Source organism: Pezoporus occidentalis, unplaced genomic scaffold (assembly GCF_034315485.1).
Source record: "Pezoporus occidentalis ecotype Australia unplaced genomic scaffold, CSIRO_AGI_Poc_V1 ctg65, whole genome shotgun sequence".
NCBI classification, from domain to species: domain Eukaryota; kingdom Metazoa; phylum Chordata; class Aves; order Psittaciformes; family Psittacidae; genus Pezoporus; species Pezoporus occidentalis.
In genome coordinates this window covers 146241-157593 of record NW_026915998.1, presented here as the reverse complement: position 1 = coordinate 157593, position 11353 = coordinate 146241, and the positions used below count along the sequence as shown (strand labels likewise).

General features: G+C 49.4%; 2 protein-coding genes across 2 annotated transcripts; one reads left to right on the top strand and one right to left on the bottom strand.

Annotated features, from left to right (window-relative positions):
* The first annotated feature begins 11 nt into the window (after positions 1-11).
* LOC134175037 (cis-aconitate decarboxylase-like) lies at positions 12-6649 on the top strand. Its single transcript, XM_062640469.1, has 6 exons — positions 12-90; positions 669-723; positions 2808-2995; positions 3168-3260; positions 3505-3710; positions 4409-6649. The coding sequence occupies exons 1-6, from the start codon at positions 70-72 to the stop codon at positions 5325-5327; spliced, it is 1482 nt and encodes a 493-aa protein (XP_062496453.1). The 5' UTR covers positions 12-69; the 3' UTR covers positions 5328-6649.
* A 928-nt stretch (positions 6650-7577) lies between these two features.
* GLOD5 (glyoxalase domain containing 5) lies at positions 7578-10487 on the bottom strand. Its single transcript, XM_062640470.1, is given in 5 exon segments — positions 7578-8694; positions 8868-9023; positions 9247-9297; positions 9300-9399; positions 10300-10487. Coding segments are annotated over 4 exon segments (450 nt in total). The 5' UTR covers positions 9390-9399; positions 10300-10487; the 3' UTR covers positions 7578-8541.
* Positions 10488-11353: the final 866 nt, after the last annotated feature.

Genomic DNA, 11353 nt, shown 5'->3' with positions numbered 1-11353 from the left:
AGACAGACACCTCTCCCATCCCTCGAATAGCGCAGAGCTGGGCACTAGGCAGTGGTAACAGCCACCAGCATGGTCTACTTAACCTTACAGGTAACTGCTATTTGATGTACAAACCCTATCCGTCTCTGATCTTTCCTTCTTCACTTTAAAGAGGCAATGTCATTTTCCGGGCAGCTCCTCAACTGGCCGAAATCACCGTGACATGAAGTGGGAACCTGCCCCAGTACTAACAAAATCAGAAGGTTTTCGCAGACACTTTATTTACTAACCTGTTCCTTTCATGCCTGTTCCTTTTTACGCATCCCACATGGGTTTATATAGCGCCATGGCAGGGGGGTTGTTGTTGTTGGGACGTGTTGTGTGGTGTTTTACTCCTTGTGTTCACCCTGAGCTGGTGCTGCTCGCAGCTGGAACGGGATTATTCCATGGTAGGTCTGCAAAGGCTGTGCTGTCCCTTCTACTGTACTGCTTTATTTCCCTGGCTAGTCTTGGCATCCCTGCTGGACTGAGCCTTGGAAAATGTTTTTCTCCTTTAAATATGTAGCCAGTTTTATCCGCCTGTTTGATCTGTGAGTGTCTCACAGTGCCATGTTAGAGGCACAACCAGAGTAAAGTGGCTTTGAAGGAGTTCAAGCGGCTTTGGTGACAAATGCTCTCTCTGTCTTTAGATATCCCAGAAGTTCTTGGCAAGCTCCCAGCAAGTTCACAAAACTGCTGCTCACGGTGTGTACCTCTCTGCAGAACAGCATTCCCTGTCCTTCTTTAAAGAGTATACAAATAACCATGTTACTGCTTTAGAAACAGGTTCTGGGCTGCTCGCGCTGAGATAAACCGCTCAAATCCTCGGAAGATAAACGTGTTTGGGGGCTCTTGGTGTGATTATTGCCTGTGGTTGCTAAAGAACAAGGAGAAAAGTAACAAATGATAAAAATGCTGATTGTTAAACCTGTGCTAAACCAGAAACTTTAACTGATTTAGAACCAGACTTTCCAAATTCTTACTCTTTGGCCATAAATGTGAGATCTTTAAGTTGGAGCTGTCATCGGCTTGCTCAGATCCTTAACTCCTCCGTCTGTCGCCACTTCTTTATTACATCTGATCTGGCCATTAGCACTGCTTGAAGCGACGCAGGGGTCATTCCCTGTGTCTCACAGCAGAGGAGCTTCTGCACAGATACAGCTTCTTGCTTCAGGCAAATTAAGCAGGACTTTGCTGTGTAGCCACTTGGTCTCTCATAAGTTTGTCTATTAAGTGATTTTAAAATGTGTTATTAATATAAAAAATGCAATGAATTCTGCTTAACCAACACTCGAGAAAAGAGTATTAATAATAATCCACATAGATCTATTTGGTCTTGGATGGGGTATTTTGGGTTTTAATGAAGTTCTGCAGCACCATTACCGTACCCAGACAGAAACACTGGAGTCATGAAATGCTTTTAATGGAGGGTTAAAAAATATCTCTGCCTACTGAAGTGACAAAGAGCCTTTGATGACAGGAAGGAAGCAATCCAGATTTTATGGCTGTGGTGTGATTCAAGCAGATTTTCCTCCAGCCTCTCCAGTCCAGTTTGTTCCTTCTCCTTGAGGGCGGAGGTTTGTGGGACACTGAGGATGCTCCGGGTACACAGAGAGGACACAGATTTTTGTCAGCAGAAGCTTTTCCGAAGTGCTGAGTGCTACAGATTCCTATAGCGATGTATTTCATGGAGCCGCTGCAAGGGGAGAATGTTATCCCCGTGAGTCACAGCCGTGATGACATTCTCAGCTGTGTTTACAAATGGATTTTAGGCTCTGAGGCTCTAGGTGAGTCCAAATACACTTGCAAGCAAACTGTGAGTCAGTAGGCATGACATTTAAGGATGAATACAAGCTGCTGAAATTAGGGAATGGTCATTTTTTTTTAATTGGGATGTTTTCTGGTTGAAAAATAAAGTGTCATCATCTGCTGATTCTCATGAGGTTTCCTGTAAGAGGTTGAAGCAAAGTGTTTTTACTTGGTTGCTTCACTCATCCTGACGTTTTCATGTCATTAGTTTCATTCGGACATTAATGCCAGCTTTGATCTATGTGCATGCGTGTGTATTCCCCCATCGTGCATACCTATATGCGGATTTGCAATCATGCATATGTTAGCTATATTGAATTTTATAATTCTTCTGCTCTTGTACACTCTCAAAATTATCTTATAAATTATAATGGGTATAAGAATGATCATTCTATGAATTATAAATTCATCAAAACCATTTTGTCCCAAACTGGGTATTTTCCACTGAATTTTAATGCCACCAAAGATTTGGAAATGGTGACTTCCAAGCCCAAAAGTGCCAGGAGTTTGTGCTGTCTGCCCAGCTCTGCCTTTGAGGTCACAAATACAAGCACCAGCTTTGCCTTGGGAAGCTTGATATGTTGCTTTTTGTCTGCCAGCAAAGATGTTCTCAGAGACAGGGAAAGCTCTCCTTCAAATACCAACCTCAGGAGATCGTCTGTTTAATCCCCATCTGAAGCATAGGCTGGATCCTCTGATAAGCTGAGCTCAACTATGAAAGAACACAAAAAGATTTGTTTTAAGCACTAGCATCCTTTTGAGTACATAGGGCTTGAGGGCTTTGTGGTTGAGTCAAGAAACCTCAGTGACTTGTAGGACCCAACTTCTGGATAAATCCAGGCTTTGGGTGTAGTCCTACACTGGTAATGTAGCAGGGCTTCTGCTCTGCCTGTTCTCCAGATAAAGGGACATAATTTGTCTTGACCATCAGCCCATGGCCCACACGTCTTTATCCCCTCTCCTCTCTCTTGGTGCTGCAGTGGTGGCCAGGAGTGCTCCGGAGGAGACAGTGACCAGCAGCTTTGCCTCCTTCATCCATGCAGTTCGACCCGAGCACTTGTCCAAGACTGTCCGTCACAGAAGCAAGAGGATGATCCTCGACAGCATCGGGGTTGGCCTCGTGGGTAGCACAACGCATGTGTTTGACATCGCTCTGCAGTACTGCCGGGTAGGAATGGTCCCATATTCCCGTGTAGTTAATGTGGTCCTGACACCACCACCACATCCAAATCCTGCTTTCATGGCTGACACAGGACTTTGCCTTGCAGTAAAGGAGTGTTCTGGCATCACAGTCACTGCTTCACGCAAGGTCCTCACCTGAATCTCCCTCCCTTTCACAGGAGCTGTACTCTTCAGTTGCTGTGAGCTCTGTCTATGGCAAGCCAGGGGTAAAGCTCTCCCCCACGCTGGCTGCGTTCACCAACGGAGTTGCGGTAAGGGGGGCTCTTCCAGGAGCAGAGCTGCTCTGTGGGACCTTCAGAGGCACTAGTTATGATTACAGGAAGCAGGGGGTTGGAACTGGATGAACATTAAGGTCCCCCATAAACCATTCTATAATTCTATGGGAACTACTGAGTGGATGCTGTTACAGATGCAGCTTCATCAGCAAGGACCTATAGCTTCCTCAGTTTCCAGCCCCCCCACACCAGCATGTCCTTATCTCCTTTTCTCTGGCAGACTCACTCCATGGACTTTGACGATACCTGGCACCCTGCTACTCATCCATCAGGGGCTGTGCTGCCAGCTCTTCTGGCAGCTTCCCAGATGCTACCTCCAAGCACCAAACCCAATGGCATGGATTTCCTGCTGGCATTTAATGTGGGCCTGGAAGTGCAAGGAAGGCTCATGCATTTCTCCACTGAGGCTCACAACATTCCTAAAAGGTAAACCTCCTTTCCTTCACCAAGTAGGAAGAGGGCTGGTCAGTGTTAACAGTGCTACTCAGGGTTTCAGTATGTCAGTTTAAGTCCGGCTGAACTCAGGATCAGGGTAAGGACCTACCGAGAGCCAAATGCCAGTTCTCCCCAAGCTGATGAGTCACCACATATTCATTTGGTGACCTCCAGTGATCTTCCCTCAAAACTAACCATCAACAGGACTAGCACTGAGTCTACAGCATTATCACCTAAACTAGCCAGGACAAGATCACAGGACAGGTAGTGTCCACAGCCATTCAGACAGCTTAATTGTGGCCACAGTCCCAGGCAGTACCCTGGTGTGTTCCAAGGGATGGCATGACCAGGAGCTGTTACCCTTGAGCATGGTGGATGAGGCCACCTTATCCGTCTGGGGGAAGAAAGTTTAGCTGTATGGACACAAACCATGCCACCTACCCTTAGGGAAAACTACAAATGGCTTTCTGGAGATGCTGAGCTCACTCTGTTGTCTCCAGTGAAGTTTCAAGAAGACAGATTGTAGATGGCTATGTTTTGAGTTAGGTAAATCACACCTGCATCAGAGCTATGAGGGTAGCTGGCAGTTCACCCCAGTCCCAGGCAGGTCCGGTGGATGAAGTTCTTGGGTATTCCCTGTGCCAAGCAGGCAGGATGCTCATATCTGCAATTTCCCCCCGTATCTGCAGGTTCCACCCTCCCTCGGTGGTCGGTACCATGGGCAGTGCTGCAGCCACAGCGAAACTGCTGTCCCTCAGCGCGGCCCAGTGCGCACATGCTTTGGGCATTGCTGCATCGCTTGCAGGGGCACCCATGGCCAATGCTGCCACCCAAGCCAAGCCATTGCACATTGGAAATGCCACCCGCCTGGGCTTTGAAGCAGCGCTGCTGGCTGCTCGAGGGATGGAGGCCAACCCCTTGATTCTGGATGAGATCCCTGGTTGCTCTGGATTCAGTGCTTTCTACAGTGTCTATCAACCCAAACCACTCTCCACGCCAAGTGACCGCCATGAGTTCCTCTTGGAGAAGCAGGATATTGCTTTCAAGAGATTCCCAGCCCACCTGGGGATGCACTGGGTGGTGGATGCTGCCTTGTCTGTTCGGAACCTCTTCATCAACTACGCAGGGTCCTTCTCTCCCTCTTTGATCCGCACCATTGTGCTGAAGATCCCAGTGTCAAAGTACATCAATCGGCCTTTCCCCAGCTCTGAACACCAGGCTAGACACTCCTTCCAATTCAATGCCTGTACTGCCCTGTTGGATGGGGAAGTGGGCCTGAGCTCCTTTGCAGAGAGCAACATCCAGCGGCAGGAGCTGAGGGAGCTGCTGGACAAAGTGGTGGTGGAGCACCCTGAAGATAATGTGGCCAACTTTGACAAGATGTACGGAGAGGTGGCACTGCTCCTGCACAGCGGGGACGTCCTCACAGGCAAATGTGACACTTTCTATGGGCACTGGAGGAAGCCTCTGAGCAAAGAATCGCTCCTGAAGAAGTTTCGCTCCAACGCCTCCCATGTGCTTCCAGAAGAAAAAATAGAAACCATCATCACTACGGTAGACAACCTGGAGAACCTGTCAGACAGCTCCCAGCTGGCCTGCAGCCTGTGAGGGAACAGCAAGCAGGGTTTAGATACGGGACTTTTCCCAGAGAAACTCTGATTCCTCTCTTCATTGGTGCTTTACTTTTGTTTTTCCAGTGACAGGAAAATTCCCACCCCTTGAAGTCAAAGTAGACGCTTTAAGACCAAAGGAGCCCACGAGGCAGGAGGTGTGCCTGTGTCACTGATCGGGACACAGATTGAATCCCAACACATAGTTGGCTGCAAGGCCATCACAAATAATGAAACTCCCATGGAAATCTGTGAGAATCCTGGGGTATCACCTGGAAGCCGGCTCCCCAGAAGGAACTGTGTCTAGATCTTTTTTCAAGCTGCACTCCAAGTTTTTTCTGCGCAGGATGCCTGACTGCTGAGTCTGGGAAGGAGAGGAGGCTCAGCTGCAAGCTGTGTGCTTTTCTTAGCGCTCTTCTGGGCACTTTTGTGATCACGGTTAGTTAGTCATGATGGCCAGCTGAAAAACCTATCAGTTACTGTAAACAGCCCTGCCTGCAAAACCCTCGGGCAGAGATGGATTATTTCCTTTTCCAGTAAAAGCCTCCCATTTCTGCAGTACTGGGGAAGTGTTTTTCACTTCTCTGTGTACAAGGGATGGTTCAAGGAACTTTAAAACCTGTATTTCTTTTCTGAAAGGAAGGCAGTTTGAAGGTGAGGAGCCCGAAACCACTCCTACGCCTGATCCTATGCCTCCTGCAAGATGATCCCTGCCAGTTCTCTGTCTGCCACAGCATCCCTCCCAGCTTTGCCCTACTCAGAGCTGTCTCACCAGAGGTGGTCTTTATAGTCTCTGCAGAGATGGACCCCTCTGGATGGTGACCTGGGCACATACACACCATGACTCACATTGGGAAATTCCTGTTTCTCCCCCCTCAGAGGAGGGAAAGCTCAATGAGACTCAGTCCTTAACTCATCTTTCCAGCTGGGATGAGATCAGCACTTGTGCTCCTGTGCAGCCGTTCACTGAAAGGCTTCTGACCCTGCGTCCTTTGTGAGCAGTGAGATGGAGAACTGTGCAATAATCCCCTGTACATGAAACAGATACTGCGACTGCTGATCCAAAGGAGTGGCCTCCAAGCATGACATAGGTACAGAATCCATTGCAGAAGTGAAGGTGCCTTCTGCAAGGCACAGAGAGATGGGACTAGGCAAGCAAGAAGGCGTGTGGGCTGGTTCCTTTTCAGCTTGCCAGTAGTGGTCTTTGCAGAGAACTTCCCAGTCAGAGCAGAACTGTTTGCCCACCTGTAATTCCCCTCTCTCATACTGTCTTGCATATTCCCACTGAATCTTTCTGAACAAAAAACTGAAGTAAACTTATTTTCTGTGTGAAGATTTAATGCTACTTTATGTGGACCATCAGGTTTTGTTTTAATCTGAATATATTCAGTACAGAGGCTTTTCCAATAGGTGGGGGACCCAGCAGATAGCTAGAAGGCTGGCCTGTGCCCAGGGATTTCTCCAGACTCATATATTTACCTTGAGCCCTGCAGGCTGTTTTTCCTGAGGAAGACAATAGCCCCTAGGCAGCAAAGCCTGGCTGTGGTTAAACATGGTCTCTCATCAAAGAGAAGTTACACACTGTTTCCTCACTAAGCAACTGATTTCAAATATTTGTCAGGTTTCCATGCCAAGCTTCTGGTTTCCCTTGGTTGGAGTCACACCTTTTACCAGCTTTTCATCTGAGTTTCAGGCTGCATTTTGTCCCCATGATCCAGAAACCTCACTCATGCCTTGGCTGTCCCATCAGGTGTAATCCTGACACCTTTCAGCAGATACTGTGTAAAATTAGGAAGGGAAGGCACAGGAAAGCTGGTAGGGCCCAACTCCCCTTTCATCAGGCCTCTTATCAATTGAAGCAGTAAGAGGCTTTTCCAGAGGACCCAAAGACATAGACAAGGTTCTTTCATGATGTTTCCTCTAAAAGCCAAGAAACCTGAAAACACCTCCAGTATCCCAGTCCAGGAAAGTGTCTCACTTGTTGTTTTCACTTTAACACAACAAATGCTTCATCTTCTTAACTAATTCAGAGGCCCAAAGCCCTGACAAGGGAAGCAAGACCTTGGAATAGCCAAGGAAACAAATGACCTATGAAAATTACAGACCAGCTTGTGTGATGCTGAGGGTGTTCAGCGATTAATATGGTGCTACCAAAATCCCCAACTTCTCTCAGGCTGAATAAGAAAAGAGCCATTTTCCTTCTTTCTACTGCTGTTCCAAGAAAAATGACACTTAAGAAAAGAACACATTTCTCCACAAACATATTTATGGTAGCAAGCTCAGTGACTGAAAGGACACTCTCAGTGCAGAGACAGGCAGGATCTGTGTTGGCAATCAATCAATAACTACAGCCCCACACCAGAAATTAATAGGGCTCTGCTGGCACAAGCACTTGGCTGGGGAGAACCCTGGGCCAGTGCAGAGTGGGGAAAGCTGTAGAAGGGCTAATGGGAGCAGGATGCCACCATCAGCCCTTTCCCGTGGACAGGACCCATCCGTGGGGTCCCGTAGGCAGGTCCCACTCTTGCTCAGGACCTACCCATGGGCAGGAGGCACCCGGGCGGAGCCGGCCGCCGCCGCGCTCAGCACCCTGGAGAGCAGCCTCCGCTCGGGGCGCGGGCGCTAGGACCGCGCGGGCTCCAGTGTGCGGGGGTCCCTCCTGGGGTCCTCCCCGGTCCCCGTTCTCAGGATAAGGCTGTGAGGTGTCTGCGGCTCCCTCCCAGGGCAGCTCTTGTCCTTGGCTCCCACAGTGGCTCAGCTGGAGCTGGGAGAACCCTCGGCCCCATCTGTGACCATCCGCAGCTCTGCAGTTCTTAGGGACTTGTATTTTTGCATGGAGGAATTTGGATTTCCAGTGAAATGCCAGCAGAAAAAAAAAAAAAAAAAAACAAAATAACACCGTTCAGGGATTATTTCAATTTCAGAGACGATTTTGGCTGTAGAGGTCAGAAGAGGCCTCTCAGCTTTCCAGCAGTGATGGTAACATTGCTACCTCAGTGTGGCCAGCTGGGGAACTGCTCTCCTTGGTATCCCCCAAGTCCTTCCTTACTGTTTTATGCTTTTTAAATGATTGAGGGGCTGCTTTTTAAATAATTAACTTGAGCCTTGTCCTAGGTTTGCAAAATAAAAGCTTGAGCCTGTAAACTGGCCACCAAAAGCCTGGCCTCTGCATCCTGCAGACTGCTGGGATGCAGGCACAAAACAGGCTGTGGTCAGGGTTCTCCTCCGTGGGTTGCAGTCACATCTGGGCAGTACCGGGAAACCTCGATCAGGTTCTCATCAGGGTCTCGGAAGTAGATGGATGTTATTGGACCCATGGCACCAGTTCTGGCCACGGGACCTTCTTCAATAACCACCCTACAGGCCTGGGAAGAGACAAACAGGGGTTTAATGCTTAAGGTCACTCTTCCCCCAGCCTTGAAAACATGGGCTGACAATTCTGACATTCCCCAACCCAGAGACCCTCAAAGTGTCACTTGGGAAGCTCTAGTTTCATATCTCCCAAGGTCCCGCTGTGGATACTCGTTGCCTTTTTCACCTTCAGATGATCCTGCAGCTGGTCCAGGGGTACCTCTGTGATAAGGCAGAGATCTGCAGAGCCAGGGATGGGGCACCGAGCCTTTGGTTCAAACTCCTTCCCAGCCTCGTGAAGGTTAAACTTCTGGTTGCCGAAACGTAAAGCTTTGCGAGTTCCCTGTCCCCAGAGAAAGGAATCAATGTGCAGTGAGACTTCCTGAGCTGGAAGCCTTCAGCATCCACTCACCTGTGTAGTCCTAAAAGTGCTGGGGACCTGGCTGTAGTCCTGCTAACTCTGAACATCCATCCCTGTCAGAACCTGTCAGAGATCCACAAAGCCCAGCCACTGGCCCAGAACTGCAGCTCCCCTAGACCCAAGCCAAGCCTGTGCCCCATGTTACCTGGAAAGTCACCACCTCCATGCCCAGGACTTTGGAGTAAAAGGCCACTTTTACTCCTCAATGCTCTTCACAGTCAACACAAGGTGGTCCAAGCGCTGGATGAAACATGAGGGTGAACTCATGCACTCCTCCTTCCAGGACATTATCTCAGGGCTGGGAAGCAGCATGAAAAACCACAAAACATGCAAGTTTGGTGGGAACAGGGAAATGGTCCAGGCAGCTCTGAAGTGACCTGTGAACAGATTTGCTTTTGGGCTGTTGGTGGCACAAGTACAAGGTAGCAATAAATCCTCCCCCTTGGAAGGGCCCCAGACCTCTGCTTTACTCTGGTGGGACCTGAGCTTGCCAGAGCCCCTGGCTTTGGCCAGATTCAGAGGACCTCGCTGATGTTACAGAGATGCTGATCTCTCAATGCACCAACCCCTTTGTGCACCAAGGATGGACCATGTGCGTGATTCTCCCCTCCAACCCTCTCTTGGGTTCTCCCAACCTCCAGGAAGAGACAGAATCTCTTCTGGTCCCTATATAATGTAGATGGAAAACATGGACCATAGGGTAAGGGATGTGGCCTTTACCAGTGCCAAGAGGATGGGAACTTGTCACCAATGTAACTGCACTGTGGGACTGAGCCCAGGGGGCAAATGGCTGAGGGGACAAACCCCTGATGATCCTGCTCTGATGAGCCTCTGATGATCCCTGGTCATTGCCCTTCTGCAGTCCCTGGGAAATGTCTGGCAAGGAGAGATCTCAATGCCCCACTGGCACAGGAGCAAGGTCAGCATAAAGCAACCTGCTCTAGTGGAAGGTGTCCCTGCCCATGGCAGGAGATTGGACCTGGATGAGCTTTAAGATCCCTTCAACCCAAACCAGGCTGGGATTCTATGAAGAGAGGCTGGTTTGGAGCCCTGGTTTCCCCCATCCCAAGCTGGGACTGCAGCACTGCCCGGACTGTGCCCAGTGACTGCACCAGTTGTGGAGGGAGATGTTAATGGAGACAATGAAAATCCCTGCTCCTCCTTGCTGCAGACGGCGTTTGGTGTTGAACACCCTCACCTCTGCCAGCCTGGGCTCTGCAAAGTCTGTTCCACCCAGGAAGCCCTCCTGGGTGCTCCCAAGCTGGGGGGCCCTCATGTCACAGCCTGCATCTCCCTGCTCCTGCCCAGCAAACCTTGCCAGGACAACCCTCCTCTCCCATGCGAGCCCTCCAGCAAAGAGCAACAAGGAAACTGGACTGCAAAACCAGGCCAGGTACCTGCGAGAGAGGACGGTCTCTGGGCAAGCCGGTGCCAGCTGGCTCCCTTAGGACCATCCTCTTCCTGCTGCCTGGAGCTGAGCTCTGTGAGCTGACACGTCACAGGAGAATGGGGGGAAAACCCAATTAAACAGGAGCTGTGACTTTGTCATACCACAGAGGTGTACTTTGACCCAAAGGACCTGGAAGTTCAACTACATCGAGTTGCTTAAAATATCCCGGAAAAAAAGCCTGGATATTTCAGCCACGTATCTTCCCCTCTGCATGGGAAAAATGTGTTAATGTGCTATATAATGTGCTATATTAGGTTGAACTTGGTGCTCAGTCTGGGGTAACTTACTGTTAAGAAGCAAAGATATTCCTAGACAAGAGGAGCTGTGGCAAGCAGCTGCAGTGGGCTTCCTGCTTTCCCACCTTCCCACCTTCCCACCTCCCCTGTGCCTTTCCACCTCTTTGCCCCCAAGATTATTTCCTTGCATCATGCTGAGGTTTTATCCCCCTGTGAGGCCCTTGCTGTCCCTGGGAAGAAGCTCCTACTAGTAAAAGATGTACAGGTTGTAGGTACTGAGCTAACAGCCAGTATGCAGCAATGAGCAATAGAAAAGCAGCCTCAGGGTGATGCGCACAGCTTTGGGCACCTTTTCGGACCCCTGCAAGCAGACACATCCAAAGGGGCTCCCTGACCTGTGCCTGAGTTACAGATTTTATTTTCCTTCTTCTACAAAACCCAAATCTGTCAAAAATCAAATGGAGTTTTGGAAGCCCTCAAGCTGTCTGCACAGTCGGCTTTGGAGGAGCGAGTAGTTCATTGCAAGATATGCAGGAGGTGATTCCTTCTGCCCTGCCCACTCCAGA

Bases quoted from the DNA above. Each gene is read 5' to 3' on its own strand.
- LOC134175037 (XM_062640469.1), top strand. From the start codon at position 70: ATGGTCTACTTAACCTTACAG. The intron at 724-2,807 runs GTGTGTACCTCT...TTGGTGCTGCAG, and splicing joins TCACAAAACTGCTGCTCACG to TGGTGGCCAGGAGTGCTCCG. The intron at 2,996-3,167 runs GTAGGAATGGTC...TCCCTTTCACAG, and splicing joins TCGCTCTGCAGTACTGCCGG to GAGCTGTACTCTTCAGTTGC.